Here is a 16,440-nt window from a genome sequence, read left to right as displayed (position 1 = left end):
TGCCAGCAGCTAATTCAGGCCCTAATTGATTTTTTTTTTTTTTCCATTGCCAATGCGCAGGCGCTTTCACACAATTAAAAAGAAAACGGCGTTTTTTCATGTAACTTTTTCAGTCAGGGGAGTGGGGGCGGGGAGAGGATGTTAGTAATATTGAGCAGTTGAGGCAGGAGCACTTGCAAAGCACCTCAGCAGGCATTGTGCATGCGTGGTTTGCCCAGGCATGGAGTATCCAGGGAGCAGTTTGACTGCTCTAAATTGCAGCGATGTCATCAGCGCTGACACACGTGTCCTAACGCGCGAGCAAACCTGACTAGCCGGCCAACCTGGACAGACCGGGAGGAGAGGTGGACAGGAGAGACCACCCTCTGCCTCTGCCTGTGACCCAGGGGTACCAGAAGTGACCTGCCCCCGGGGCACGATCTGCTCACCTTTCCTTGTGACTTGCTTTAAGAGTCAGTAGTGGAGAAGCAGTCAGCAGCAAAAAGGGATTGTAGCAAATGCAAAGTTCATCCAGTAACCCTGGTGCTCGTGTGTAAGCAGGGGATCTGGTACTCCTCCCTACCCCACTCGTGGTGGGTGTGTAGATCTGAGCCTGAGCAACTGGTGGTCCAGCAAAGGAAGTAGCAACAGGAGGTGAAATAAGGTTGGGGCATGTATGATCTCTCATGAACTACTGCATCCGGACAGGATTTCAGCTACCCAGTGAGAGATACCCACGACTGAAACACACACTGCTCAGTGGCTGTGCTCAGAGCTGAAGCTTTAAGGTAAAGCTCTGAGGAACAGCTGGATCAGAAGATCTGAGCTCACTCTCAGGCTGTTCCCCACCCAAGGAATTGCCATCTTGCCATTTCCAATCCATCAGCTGATCACCTATGAAGTGGGCAGCTTCCCCACGCTGTCTGCCTTTACTTCTACATGCCACGGCTTTGACCCGGAAACCCTTGGGCCCAACTTGGATTTAGCGTCTCTCCTGAGACGCAATCACAGGGCCACCAAAAACCGCTCAGCTAGATTTTGTGATGCGGGCAGGCTTTTCACTGGGGATGGAACCCTGCCGCTCCTTTCTCACGGCTGACAGAACAGGGGGTTGGGAACAGTTGCCAACGACAGTCCTGAGCTGGATTCAAAGCTGGCAACCTGGGGGGAAAGGCTTCTGCCATCTTTCTGTTGGACTGGGCTGTCCCAGAGCACATGGGAACCAAGCAGTTTTGAAGGGAAGAGAGGCTGTCTCAGTTGTTTGGAAAAATGTGTTTTAGTTTTTCTGAGAAAATAATATGAGAAACTTGGTTAAAAGCAACCAGCCCACTTGATGACTCCATTGTCTCACGGGAACCTCTCCCCCTGGGCACTGCTAAGCAAGGCCAGCGACTCAACCAGAGCTTTGCTCTGAAAAGTTTATTGGTCTCTGATAAACTCAGTCATCTCTGACCTTTTCTTTCACTTTACGAGCAATTAATGTTAGAAGAAACTGTTGGTTTTGACAACAGATCAGACAGTATCAGGCAGGTAAGGAGGGGAAAAATCTATATTTGGAACAGCAAGACAGAATGGATGCATTTTTCCATGGTGTTATCTTGCCAGGACAGACCACTTGCAGTTAAGACTGACAGTTGAGCAGGAGGGTAAACAGCACCTTATCTCCATGGTGCCTGGCCTCTGCTGATCTCAGCAATTGTACGCTCCCCCGTCACAAGTCTGCAAAGTGTTACAGTGACCTCATTTACTCCACACGTTGTGCTATCAAAGCCTATGTTAAGTAAAGGTCAGGATCTGCTCAGATAACATTTTGTGGTTGGAACAGGAAAACAATAAATGAAAACTTACGTGTATCATTAGATTTGGGTATCACATTTTGATTTAGAGGAGGACATTAAGGACTCAAAGGGACTGAAGTATAAGGTCTTGGAGGGAAACATCTCTCTCTCTCTCTCTCTCTCTGTTTCATGCAGACTTTCATTTCTCTTTCTCCAGGTGTGGTGCAGCACAAAAACCAATTGGGGGCAGGAAGCACAAACAAGAAAACTGAGCAAGACCAGCCAAGAAAATAGCTCTACTAAACATATGCTCCGAATGCTTCCAACCGTTGTTCTTCTCTAACCCGATTTCTTTCATAGTCAGATCCCAGGTGACCGATGCCCTTTTACTTTGCAAGTTCATTGGAAGGTTATCAAATGTATCGTTTCCCCTCTCTCGAGGAGCTCAGGGTACTCAGAGCAGCCGCAGCCTTGGCTTTCATCCTTCTAACGCAATGACACAAACATGATTACTGGACCAAGTGCCCTGACCACCAGGCCATGGGCTAGGCTGCCCGGGGCACTTTCCCTACCCCTCCTGATGAAGCTGCACCCACACGCAGAAGGGAAAGCAAGACTCTTGGGGCCAGAGAAAAGCACAAGAAGGCTGACCTGAGATCTGCTTCCTGCTCCCAGGAGAGTTCATGTATTTTATCTGGTGACTGTTTAATGTCAGGTGATGAATAAACAAGTCCTAGGAGCAGCGCCCAGGACCACCTGCCCCCCATCCCTGAGTGCACTCACCACCAGGCTAGGAGTCAGGCTCCTCGCTTGCTCCCCTGCGCTCCTTTCTGCATGGTGGCACAGCTTCAGCAAGAGGGATGGAGGGAACCCCCCACCCATGGCCTGGTGGCTAGGGCACTTTTCTAGGAGGTGGGAGTTGAGGGTGTGAATTCAGATCTTCCATTTCTGGGCCACTGCACTAAGCACAAGGATTTTCCTATGAAAGGTGGGCCCCACAACCTGCTCCAATAACAGCTGCCACGCTGGAGTCCCCAGTTGCCACAGACCCATAGCAAGATGCAACGAAGACACGGTTGCTTTTTGGGCTATGAGAAGGGCCCCTCTCGTGGATTGATGCTACAGCCTTGCTACAATTTCAGGGTGCAGCACACGATTCATAAAGATGGCTTAGTCCCATTCCTAATAAGACAGACCGTAGGGTCTGAAACTTGTTCTGGCACAATCATGAGAGAAGCCACTGTCCCAGGACAGCAGATTTCTAGCACAGACAAGTAGGACAAAATAAGATGGAAAGGCAAGCACAGGGAGAGGTGTTCAAGGCCAGTTGTGAATTCCCATGTTGGCTCTCCCATGAAACAAGCTTGAAGCGGCACTCCGAGTTCAGAGGCGGTCGTTTAAAGTTCTTGACACTCCTACTTTCCAGTGATTTTACTACTCTGAAAGACTTTTCACCTGAGGAAAAATCTGTTGAGGGTAGGAAGTTGAACACACAGGGTCCTCTTGTCAACCTGGTACTATATGAAGAACAACTAGCTTCTGCGCCCGTTCCTTGCTGCAAAAGGGAAGAAAGCCTCTCTTCCAGATAAAAACCCAGACATAGCAATAAAGGGCAACTGAACTGGGCTAATGCAGAAATTATTAACGTTCACCTCTGTGCAGCACAGCTGGAAAAATGCCCACAAAACCTCCTCCAAACTTCCTTCACGTGAAAGCAAACTGCCAGCAGCTTCCAAGGAGCGTAAAACCAAATCCATCGGATGAGAAAGGTGGGCGATGCCACCTACTGGCCATTCGCAGCTCAGCCAGAGAAGGGAGACGCGTCATTTGGGGGTTATGACATTCTGAAGATAAGTGAACATCTTTGAACAATAAAATGAGACACAACGGCCTGTTTTTATACCTGGAGAGACTGAGAAAAGGAGTGTGTTAGTTTAGGGAGACTGATCAGAAAGGCAGAGAGAAGTGTACCAAGTAATGGATGTTAGAGGAACTCCAACGTGCCCATTCATTCTTGTACCTCAGGTATGATCAAAGTGGCAGTCTAAGCAAAAAGCAAGACATTTAAAACGGATAAAGGGCTTTTAAACACCATACATTTCACCTACAGGACTCCATAACCTTCCGTGTTTTGAGGTAGTAGGATTTGGGGTCATAGCTACCAGAATGATATGAGAGACGATTAATTTTAGCCAAGGTGGTTGTATCACTTGTTATTCGGGTTGCCCTGTGTTTCCCATTATAAGTCTGGCTGTGGACAGATACAACTTGCACCCATTTTAAAAGAGCAAAGAGAGTTGCTGTTAGGATGTAAAACTCACCTTTGTGTGCTTCTGTAGCAACTCAAATGAGCTAAACTGCTGTAATAAACCCTGAATGAAACCGGGTTAAAGTTACAACCATTTTGCTACATTGGCAGTATTAGAAGGGCAAGCAGAGGTAACATTTATATTGTAACAGCTTATCCCAGTATCATTACATCTGTCCACACACACAGTTTTTCGGTTGCTTATAAAAAACATTGTGGCCAAAATTTTTCCCGTCAGCTGTTGGCTTCAAGCTGAATTGTTATGGAAAGTTTTATCTGAAAAGCAGTTTAGCAGTTTTCAAGAATAAAGCTATAAAAGCATTTTGCTCATGGCAGCCTCTTCTTTTAGAAATTCAAGTGTGCATAAATTTGGAAGGGGGTTGCTTATGTCCACATGTCAAGAAGGATGTGGACAGTTTCCAAAGAGTCCTGCACAGAGCAATGAAAATATTTAGGCACCTGAGAGCAAGTGTTATGAGAAAAGGCTGAAACAATGAGGGTTATTTAGTCTGGAGAAGGGAGACTGAGGGCAGAGCTGATAAAAGTCTTCAAATACTTGATGGGTGATTACAGAGGGGATGGAGACAGGCTTTTCTGTGTCCATAGGGGACAGGACTAGTAGCAGTTGCCTCAAGCTGCAGATGGGAAAATTTAGGTTGGAGATCAGGAAAAAAATTCTTGAGTGTGGGGTGATCAAGCACTGCAACCGGCTACGTAGAGAAGTTGTGAGATTTCCATCCCTGGAAGTTTTTGAAAGCAGGTTAGACTCTTGGCAGGGATGCTCCTGCTTTCAGCAGGGGGCTGGACTAGGTGACCTTGTATGGTCCTTTCTAGCCTTGCATTCCTCTGACCCCGTGTCAGAGAGGTGCCTCCTGCAACAATCTGCCCAAATCTGTCAATTTGGAAACTTTCGGGGGGAGGAAAAAAAAAAAGCATTTTGCACATGCTCTGTAGAAACACTGTAGGATTCTGCAGTTAAAGTCTCTGATGATGCTCTATTCACTGACCTTGCTTCTCAGAGCAGCTGCTGCTGACCAGAGTGCATGTGCCATTCTCAAAGAAATCATGCTCCAGCTCCCTTCCACATATACGCAGATACCATTTTGATTTGTGAGACCAAACACCATGTTTTCCTCAAACCCCACTTTTTCCACTGCTTTCTAGTAGTGCGTTTAAGTGCCATGACTAAACAGCTGTCAAGTGTGATTTGCAGTGTTCACACAAAACTGAGCAGATTTCAAGAGTTTCTAGACAGGTAGGTAGCGGACCATCTTCTCAGCTCATCTCTTGAGAAGAGGCCGTCAGCTCTGCCAAAGTGCTTGGTAGTTTGACAATCTGCACAAAATGGGGCAAAGATGAGATGCCCAAAGTGTTTCACTTGCATCTTAAGCCAGGATTTAAGCCAAGATATCCAATGGTAAAAGGCTCTAAACTTACTTGCACCTCAGGTCAGCAAGCCAGTGCACACATGTAAAGTAACTGCTGAATGAAAATATTTTAATGTTGCAAATTATTGATGTACAACATTTAAAGGCTTCATATATAATTAAGACAAAACCCGGAGCTTCTCGTACACATGGCACAAACCTGTGATTTCAACTGAAATGATTTTAGACATTATGATGTCAAGCATAAACCCAATTACATACTGTATCAAGGTAGAATATCCAAAGGGCGCCACATCAAGGACTGATTACTATTCATCCAACTTCAATGGCTCAGAGGGCGCAGACTATAGCTCCTCTATGAGGTTTTTCTGCCTCTTGCTCTGGCTCGATATAATCTATGGAAGATCCTCCAAAGACCATTGTTTTTCTCCCATCCGTACAGGTGGAAGTTTCATCTGACAAATATACATCAAACATGGTTATGCTTTGTGATTCTTCAGCTACCAAGTTTATGGAGTCATACTTACACAGCCAAACCACCGAGTTCCTCCCACGGATGTGGGGATTTCCAGGCTGGGGTCTCTGGTCATTTCCAATTAATTTTTGAGCTCCTAAAAATGAGCACCTGCCTTTTAGAAAACCAAACAATACGACTTTGGGCTGAAGAAGCATCCTAGCTTGAGCTACAGTGCACGCAAAACATCTGCAGCAAGCTGGAGAGGAAAGACAGATCTCAACTATACTCATTTCAGAATCTGCAGCATTGCAAAGGGGTGTCCAACCGTACTTCCACACTGGACAGTGGAAAGAGCAAAGGCAGCCAAAGAGAGGACACAACCCAGAGAAAGCCTCATGAAGGCAGCCTAGTTGATGAAGACCAACAGAAGGGTGGCTGACCCGTCCTATGTACAGTCTGTGTAGTTTGCAGGTATAAAGGTTCCAAACAGATTTTTATTATTTATACTATTATGTATTTATTATTTTATTACTTATACTATTTCTCAAAATGGTATCAAAGCTGCTAAAAATCGGGGCATCTCTTTTCATGGCCTATCCCAAAGCTTCTCTCTGTGTGATCCTCAGTAGAGCTCTATTGCATGGTGGTTGGGACAACTGGGAGATTTATGTTTTTCTCTTCATGTTCAGGCTTCTCTGGATTTAGCAACTGGAGTTACGACAGCATCAACAATCCCATTCAAGCTGGGCTTTCCAGCATCCCGTGCTTCCCAATAACAGTGCTGTGACCGACACATCTGTTGTGCCTGTGATGTGCATGTGCTTTATTTAACATGTTCTAGCTCGCACAATATCACTTTCTTTTTTTTTAAACTCCAGGAAAGAATTTGGTCTTGGTTAACAGGGAGGAGGGAGTAGGGCCATGGATTAAGACTCCCTAAAGCAGAGATCACATGAAATAAGCAAAAACCGGATAGCTTTTTCTCTCTCCAGAGTTAGCTATTCAGGGTTGATACCAGGGTGTTGTGTGTGTTCGTGCAGCACAAAGCAGTTTGTGGGTACTCTCAGGGAAGAGACAGACAGGACCACGTATCCCACACAAGGGCATCTCTGAGGGAACTTATGCATTACACTGGGACAGACACAATTTCATGAAACGATCAGTGGAATTGTGAAAAGCTTGTTTTTGGCTTTTGTGGGCAAATGATCAAAAGCTGATATGTTGGAGAGAAAGACCTCCAAAGGGAGTTCCAACAGCATTGATCACGTCTTTACAGTGACCTAGGCTATGAAATAAATGAACTTTTGCAACTTAGCAGAGATACTGAGGTACGCTAGAGGCTGGCAGAACACAGCATGCATAACGAATGATCTGAAGTGATCCAAGGAACTTTTCTCTTACTATTAATAAAACAAAGGAAGGATAATTTAAAATTAAGATGCTTCTATGGAAGTGCTGTTTCCCTACCTACACAGCAAGAAGTCCCTCATGCTGCAGCTCTGAAGGCAGTACCCTCAGCCTCACTTTGCAGAGAAGGAAACATGCAGGGACAGGTAGAGCGACTTGCCCAAGGTGTACGAGGCGCTCGAATGCATCAGATAACAGCCTTTAGAGCTCCCGAGAGCCAGGTTCGGTGCTTTAGCCACAGGACTCCTGGATCGTCACTCTGACCTATAAATTAGTAGCAGAAACACTGATTCTCAGATGTTCCCTTGTACAGGCTGGACTGGGGAAGGGCTGAAGATGCACTTTAAGCAGGGCAGCTTTTCCCCGTGCTCTTTGAAATACAGCAAAAACCAAGAAGATCATAGTAATAGATGAACAAAGGCTGCTGTACAAAATCTATCTATTTAAAATACTGTTTATTTGTGATTTAACATTAATTAGCATTACATCTATGAGCAATTTCAGATAACATTTATATATTTTCCACAGGACACGAAGTTGGCTGGCTCATTCTTTATGCCAAAGCAAGTAAATAGAGGCATTAGCAAAAAGGTGCAAATAGTTCACGGTTGCATTTTAAAAAATATTTATGCACATTGCATTCATTTAGATATATTTAAAAAAAAGTTATGAAAAGCATAGTTCACAGGTTACTGTTTCTACGTATGTTGTAATACAACACAAATAATGTAGAACATAAAAAACAAGTTAAGCAACTGAAAGGCTCCACTAAGATTAAAAACACTGATTCCAGTATTTAGTGAGATCTAGAATATTGTATCCAGGATCCATTCCAACGCTGCATTGTCACACTCACACGATCAAAGCTAACCAGCCCCAGAACATGCTATAATCAACATTTTTGCATGCCAAACAACCCTCCAGCCATATTTAAACAATCAATATACTGCATAATATTTCAACTGGCAATCTGGGAATCACACTGATCTTTTAAATTTATTTTCTATTGCAATGGCTGATGTACAATGGCAATTTTGAGACAGAGCGAAGAAAAAGCCCTATGTTAATTTCTAGGTTTAGTTTGTATTTACAATACAGTAAAAGAAGCAAAATGAGCAAGTGGCAGTACCACCACTACCCATGGCACTAAGCTCTAATTTGTTCTGGGTTTATCCAAAGGACACAACAGAGTCATGAGACCCTTTGACATGTCAAATGAAAGTGAAAAAAAGGGTGAACTCCATATGAAACCATATAAATCATTTAAACTTCTAACGTGGAAATGTCATTTTGCCGATTTAATAAAAATATCCCACAATCCATATCATATATTTAACAAAAATAATCACCAAACTTTTACTCTCTTTGTCTCTTTCTGCTTCCCTGCTATTTCACTTTCCCTTTTAAACAGTTTTGTTTCCTTCATTTGGTTCTGTTAAGAGATTATTTTTCTTCATTCATTAGCAGTATCATGAGAAAAACAGTAAGATTTAAACATGAATCCAGTTAACTTTATATGCTTTAACCTTATGGGTGTTTATGTCCCTGGATTCCTGAATTATATTTAAGTACACTCTAACCCAAGCATCCTTAAATACACTCTACTGTTAAATGCTTGGTTCACATGCTTATAATACTTTTATACTGAATGGTATACAAACATTTCAACATATAAAATCTTTTTTTTTTTGTTTTGCCAGTTAAACTAAGTTATCAATGTTAAGTGTATAAAATCCCCTTTATTGAAAAATAAGGGCTTTCTCCCCCAACTGATAGAATAAAAAATAAGTCTTCAAAAATTATATTTCACTAAAATGAAATATTTGGCAAAAAGTTATTGATGAATGAAATTCTTACACATTTTGAATAATTCCAAATAAAATCTCTTACACAGTTTTTCTTCTAATATTATGTGCCAGTGTATAATAATTCTATGTGATCTAATCTTAAAAAATTTATAGGTGTGCTCTTAATATGCACGCACTCAAACAGTGGTACAGAAACATAAAATATATGGTCAAAAATCACAATACAAAATGTATGAACCGATTACCAAGTGAGGCAGCAGTTTAAGAATAATTAAAAAAATGGTATGATCACTCAACAGCAACTTTATTAGAGACTCACTGTACTGAAGATGTTACAGTCTGCAAAATACTCCAGGTGTAACTTGCTACTGTGTATTGTGACAGTATTCGATCTTGCTATGATGGTACTTGAGCACCTGCCAGCATAGTTCTACGTGAAAACTATTGAACATTTCAAACCCTCATAGCAATTTTTGGACACACTAAGTGTGAGATGAATTAACTTCTTAATTAACATAAAACTGCTTTTAATAAAACCTTTTCCAGTTTTGTTCTTAGGTTAAGGTCCAGTTTACTGCACACCCCTACCGCTACTATGTTAATGGTCGACTTAAATGTGGTCTAAAAATGTGCAATGTCACCTCCTAACAAAGCTGCACTTACGCTTCCACCTTCTCCTTCTTTTTGGCCTTTTTCAGAAAAGATGGCGTGCGGAATTTCTTCTTCTTCTTTGATGGGGATTTGGAAGGCGACCCCTCCGGGGACAGGGTCTCTTCAATCTTTTCAGAGGTTTTAATTGTAATCTCTACGCTCTCCACAGTACTAGTAGTTAACTGGCTGACCCGCTTAGTGAGATCTTCTTCCACGTCGTGCACATCATCCTTGCCATTCACAACAACAACTGGTACCTCTGCAGAGATTAGGCTTATGTCCTGGGTGAACAGATCTTCATGATTTTCTATTTAAAAAAAAGGAAAGTTTTGCTATTTTCTCTTTTTATAAATACTGTCTATACAAAAAAATCAGAATCAAGCCTAGAATAAAGTCTGGACTTGAATCAGATCTAAACTGACAGATAATCTGAGATGCTCATTCATTTCCCTCATCTGTGCTCTCTATTTTGTTTTCGTAAAGAGACACAAAGCAATAGTATGCAAATTGCAGGCTGGAAAAAAGATGAACTGGTTTTATCCAAAAACAAATTACAAACTTAAGAGGACCAAACAGCTTAAAGTACACTGAGAATTACCAGTACTTGCGACTGCAAGAAGCCAATATATGTCGATCCAGCCACTAGGCATGAACTTTTTCTGAATGTAAAGCTTTTCAGTGCTTTACTGCCCTCTTCTGTAAATCTGTTAGGTTTTTTAATTTTTTTCCCCCTGCATAGTAGCAACATAGTAAGTGGGAATAGTAGACAATATACATGCCTCTTATTTCATTGTCTGCTTTGCATAGTCATACTCTTTCCCTGTGAGCTTTACATCAGGAAAAAAATTGGGGGGGAAAAAATTCAATGGTTGACTTTTGAAGAAAAAGGGTTATGCTGATATCAAAGGGGACCAATATAAACTGTTAAAATGTTACTATTACATCTTACTGTTCCTGAAACAAACATGTAGCAGAATTGTTCCAATTTTAACTTGGTTTCATTCAGAGTTAAATTTTTGGGATGTAGCTGGGGGCTGTAGCAGTTACACTATAACGGCTGATGTGCCCTCCCAGTAGCAGCTCCCCCATGCTTTTCAAAGCGTTCAAAAATCAGGTTTGACGATAGCCAGAGTCCTGCCTGGCTGCTTGTTTAAAATAATTCAGTTCTAGCCCACCTGACTTAGAGAACATCTTAAATCAAAGCCAAGTCAGAATGGCCCACTAAAGTCTACAGGTACAAAGATTGCAGCAAACACTTTGGCTGCAACACAAATTTTGTTCCGAAATACTTGAATTCCAATTTCTATACTGCTGAGACCAGGCTACGTGTCACCTTTCTTACAGAGCATAATGAGTCTGAGTGACCCAGGGCATTAGGTTCTTGGAAGTCTGGAGGAAATTGCATGGAATACCTTCTACTTTTTCTGGGACATTTTGCGGGGACTGAGTTTGTGACTGAATTTGTGACACAGATGAACCGTCATCTGAGAATAATTCCTGTTCAGCATCTGCAGGACAAGAACTGAATTAGTAGCCATGCAAAAATAAAAGAGAGCAAGATTATGAGTGCTAGAGCATACAGTATATAAATCTCTGCTGCTATTGAACTGTTCATGCTACTATCATCCAGAAGTAAAAGGTTAACACACAAGCATTTCAACACATTTAAGAAGTTAAATTATTACAGGCTTCACCTATTAAAAATCATTAGACACTGGCTGTTTTATACAAGGCATTAAAAGTGGGGCTCAACACAAGGCGGCAAGCATCCCATGCAATCTAACCATAACCACGTGGTATACATGGAATCCAGGATGGCATTTGCATCTTTAAGTCAGCAACCACGCAGTATTAGTGCAGAAGAGAATATTATAAATGCCGCTGTTAAATAAGCCTGAATTACAATATATACAGATGTATATAGAGCAGCAGTATTAGAAGACAGTTATAAAAAGTTGATAGTAAAAGTTCATGAAGGCACAGGGATTGCTGGAAAAGTTACTGAAATAAAATGCTTTGACCTTTTAAGCTTCTGAAAAGAAGAAAATGTAAAGGCACATTTTAAAATACTGAACTCATTGGGAGTTAGGAGATTGCCCACCTAACTCTCCAAACCTAGTGTTGAGGCTATTCATATGTCAGCAATTCACAGCGCTAGAAGACCACATGAAAGACACCACCATGTTAAAGTGCACCTTCCATTTGTACGTGGACTTTTGGGTTCTCAAATCCCAATGCTGCGCAAAGGAGGGAAAAAATAACTTACGAATGAAAAAAACAAACAAACCTGCAACGGTAATTATTTTTGAGGTTTCCCCAAGATGGCTGCCAGTCCAAAAATAAAGTCTCTCTCTCGCTACTGGATCTATACTATATATTTAACCTACTGGATTTTTGTATTATAATTGTTTTTAACTTAAACCTCAAGATTTAATTACACTTAAAAGCACTTCATTACTTCACAATATCTTGAGAAGTGTCCACCTAAAATTCACCACCCAATGCGTAGATGAGACTACTGACCTTCCACTCCTTGCTGCTTGCGCTCAATCGTCCTCTTGTACTCTTCCAGTTCTTTTTCTGTAAAATGGCTGAAGGGATTGGGAGGGGCTGGTGGTGCATGCTCGTCGTCTTCAAACTGCATGGGCTGGAGAGAGACAAGGCAAGAGAAACATGTCAGGGACAGCAGCAGAGATTTGCAACATCAGTCCTCTTCTCCTCTGAGGTTAGATGACAACGACCTAAGAAAGAAGCAGTAACACAAAAAAGCCATACTGGAATAGTCTCAAATCAAGCAGCTTTTTCTCATAAGTTTGTAATAAACATCTGCTCATTTAAATAAAATGGGCTCTGACATTAAATTCCAGGCACTAGAAAACTTTTTTATGATCACTTACAAGAAATATTAGCAGACATGTCTTGCGACTGCCCCACTGCTGTCACAGGTACACCTGTCAGCAGGCAGTCACACGCTTCTTACTTAGGAAGGTATCAGAGCAGTCATCAAGGCACTGGTTGATTAAAGTAATAAGCATGTACTTCAACCCTCTGTGGATTCATGGAACAAATATCTAACCCCATTTGGTTCATTTCATCCAGGAGAGCAACCACTTGGCAATACATCCTTTTTTAAAGTGTATTTTCACACTTCAGAAAGGTACACGATTACCACTTGCAGACTATGGATGGGATTTTCAAAGATACCTACGTGACTCGAAAGCAAAACTTCCCCCAACTTTCTAAACTTTTGCTCTCACTCAAAATTCAAATTCACGCAACGTCTGTAGACAATGAGGGACCGAGACCTTCTTCCTACCCGTGAACATGCCCACCCCCTCTCCTAGACTGGCTGCCTCAGGATACATCTATGCCGCAGGCACAGTGATGACTGTCGCACAGTGCAGAAACACCTGAGCTAGCTTTAAACAGGTCTCTTGCAGTGCGGACACAGCCCATTTACCACTGAATAAATTTACTTCACTCAATAGTAAAAGCCCAGGGTGGACATGCCTCCCCTCGTTACAAACCTTCTTAGCAGAGTAAATTAGCCTGAAAGAAAAACTGCCAGAGCACATAATGGAATACATTAAACCCAACTTGTGACAGGCACTTACTGGACAGGGCTTTTTATCCACAACAATTCCAGCAAGCAACTGAGACTGTGGTCCTGCTGTCTTCAAGTCATACCGGTTTTGCTCCCTAATCTTTAAGGAGACATAAGAACATAAGCAGTGTCATATATCATCAGACCAAGGGTCCATCTAACCCAGTATCCTGTCTTTGACAGTGGCAGATGCTTGAGAAGAGGGCACATCTAGAGTGTTGTCCCTCCCTGGCATCCACCGCTGGTTCAGGGATGTCAGAGGCTGCATCCATGACTCTTTCGTTTAGCAGCTACTAATGGACCTGATGTCCATGAATCCGTCTAGTGTCTTTTTGAACTTGGCTGTACAATTTGCCTCCACAACCTCCTGTAACAACAACAGGAGGGCAAAATGTTATGTACTGGGCAAAAAAAAAGTACCCTTGTTTGTTTGAAACCTGTTTCCTGTTAATTTCAGCAGGTGGCTCCTAGTTGTCTAATTCAGATTTAGTGGATAATACCATACTTACTTAAATCTAACATGACCCTGAGTTTAAGATAGCCCTGTAATAATTAGATTCTATACATGGAAAATTTGTAAATCTTCCATATTTATTGGTGAGTAGTCTTAAATCCCACCCCCCCATTGCTACAGCAAGGAAAGCAGCGGCTCCCCCCACAATCTGCTCCTTCCTCCCCTGCCCTTTCTGTCAGACACTGCTCAGGCTCTCTTCCATAGTCCATCTTGGGCTATGGAGCACAGCACGTGGAAGTGCAGCCCTTGCAAGGCCATATAGCAGCAGTGGTGCTGCTGACTGTCCAGGCAGGAGGCAGAGTTTCCCTGTACTCTGTGTCTGGGAGTGAATCCAGCCCAAGCTGGAGCAGAGCTGACAATAAGGGGTGGGGGTATGGAGGTGGAGGGGGAAGAAGCTGCACGAGACAAGCAAAGCAGGGGGAAGGAGGCTGTGGTGAGTCTCACTCTCTGGCTCTGAGCCTGGGCTGGGGCCAGAGTTGGAACGGCAACGGCTGCCTGCAGCCCACTCTGCTTTGTATTAGGGCTGTGCGAAGCTTCGGTCCCTAATTTGATTCGGCAGAGATTCAGCTCAATTCGGTGGCTGAATCTCCGAATCCGAATTGAATCAGAGAACCCTTGAATCTCTCCAAATCGAATCAGAACCCTCTGAATCGATTTGGAAAGATCTGGTGATTTGGACACAGACACAGCTTTAAATGTCTTTTCTACATGTCTCTAGGTACCAGGCAGCTCATGAAAGCTGCGATGCTGGGGCGGATGGAGCGTCCCACAGGAGCATGGGGGGATCCCCAGTGCGCTTGGCAGCAGACTCGGAAGTGGACCAGAAGCACTTCCTGTCCACTTCTGGGTCCACTGGGAGTGCAGTGAGAGAGCCCCCCCATACCACCTGGCTCAGTGACTGGTGCCTCCTTGGTCTGGGAGGGCACCCAGGGTCCCCCTTCAGCTAATCGCTGAGCCAGGGAGGCACAGGGCCCCCATGCGCTCCCCAGAAGACCCGGAAGTTGATCGGAAGTACTTCAGGGATCGCTGCTGAGATAGTGGAGGGTCCCCCCACGCTCCTGTGGGACGCTCCATGCGCCCCAACCGTGCAGCATTCACGAGCTGTGCCGGTACCTGGAGGTATGCAGAAAAAACTTTTAACGTTGTGTCTATGGCCGAATCGCTGATTCTCCTAATCAGCATCAAATCTTCAGATTTGGCCAAATCGAATCGGGGACAGTGATCCCAATCAACGAATTGAATCACTGTCTCTGATTCGGGCCAAATCTGAATCGAATAGGGCCCGCTTTGCACATCGCTACTTCATATGCAAATCTAAGACAAGGGCCTTTTATCCCCCATGCTGGTTGTGGGGAGCAGGGAAGAAGCCTAGTCTTAGATTCAAATAAATACTGTACTTTGCTATTTACTTTGTTAAAACTCTTCATGGTTTTATAGACTTCTATCATATCGCCCCACAACCTTCTCCTTTTCAAACTAACTTTTTTAGTCTTTCCCATTATGGCAGCTGATCCGAACCCCTGATCACCTTTACAGACCACCTCTACATTTTCTACTACATTCTTTTTGTGATGTGGAGACTAGAACTGCACACAGTATTCAAATGTGGGGGTACCATGAATTTGTACAGTGCCATGTTGATGTTGTCTACTGTATTTCCAGATCTCTTCCTAATGACACTTAATATTTTACTGGCTTTTTTGGGTTACAGATGCACACTGAGCTGATATTTTTCAAAACTACCTTACAATGACTCCAAGGTCTCTTTCCTGAGTTGTAACAGCTAGTTCAGAGCACAGCATTATGTACTTATAGTTGACAAATTGTATTTAAAGCAAATTTTATCTCTGTTCTGGAAGTCCTACTCCCACTGTCACTGGTGTCATAAGGATGGTATATCTTGTGTAGCGAAGCACAGCTGGAGTGCTCAGGGGATCTGCAGCGGGATCCTTCCCCCTGCTTCTCACAGCAAAGTACATGCTGATCCTCTGGCTTCACTCCAGCACCTCTGAAGATCCGTGCTCAAGATATACTGTGAAATACCCCATGGAGAGAAAATGCATGTCCTCTGCAAGGCCTCTGAATCTGTCCTCCACCTCTGTGACGTGGACCTACATGCGCATAGAAGATAAAAGAGCCTCTCTGCTCACAAAGGTACAGGTAGAACTAGTCCCACATGAATGATTTGCTGCTCTCCTCAACCAGCCCTCTGTCTATATGGCTGCCAATGCTTAATACGCTTACTACAGCAACTGTGACAGAAAAAAAAAGGAGTCTAGCTTCTCTCTGATGAGGCAAACAACTTGTAAACCTCCCTGAGAAAAAAAAATGTAGCGTCTGGGACTGATAACATGGGGTTACTCAGTGTCTGAGTGATTATGGGGTGGTGCTTTGTTTATCCTTTCTGGAGGAAGGGAGTTGTTCCTCCTGAATCAGGTTCAGTTCCCAGGGGGGACGGATGGAATGGCCCTTTCCAAAAAAGCAAATCCCCAAACTTCAAAAGAAGAGCTCTCCATCTGGCAGAACAGTTAGGCCTTGGGTGGAGT

The 16,440-nt window shown here is 43.3% G+C and overlaps 1 protein-coding gene across 7 annotated transcripts in view; it reads right to left on the bottom strand.

The window, feature by feature from the left end:
• Positions 1–7,755: 7,755 nt before the first annotated feature.
• The window catches only part of ADD3 (adducin 3), a 184,050-nt gene continuing 175,365 nt past the window's right edge, over positions 7,756–16,440 (bottom strand). For 6 of the 7 annotated variants that reach the window (XM_019502784.1, XM_019502781.1, XM_019502782.1 and 3 more), the window contains 4 exons: positions 13,391–13,480; positions 12,300–12,423; positions 11,189–11,284; positions 7,756–10,083 (listed from right to left, as the gene is read on the bottom strand). In XM_019502784.1, coding sequence (XP_019358329.1) covers positions 9,785–10,083; positions 11,189–11,284; positions 12,300–12,423; positions 13,391–13,480 — 609 coding nt within the window. In that variant the 3' untranslated portion in view covers positions 7,756–9,784. The remainder of the gene's footprint in view (positions 10,084–11,188; positions 11,285–12,299; positions 12,424–13,390; positions 13,481–16,440) is intronic. The other variant, XM_019502785.1, reaches the window with a different exon arrangement.

Source organism: Gavialis gangeticus, unplaced genomic scaffold, assembly GCF_001723915.1.
Source record: "Gavialis gangeticus isolate Ggan-Ray unplaced genomic scaffold, GavGan_comp1, whole genome shotgun sequence".
Classification (NCBI taxonomy): domain Eukaryota; kingdom Metazoa; phylum Chordata; order Crocodylia; family Gavialidae; genus Gavialis; species Gavialis gangeticus.
Note: the sequence above shows the minus strand (reverse complement) of the source record. Positions and strands in the feature narration are given on the sequence as shown.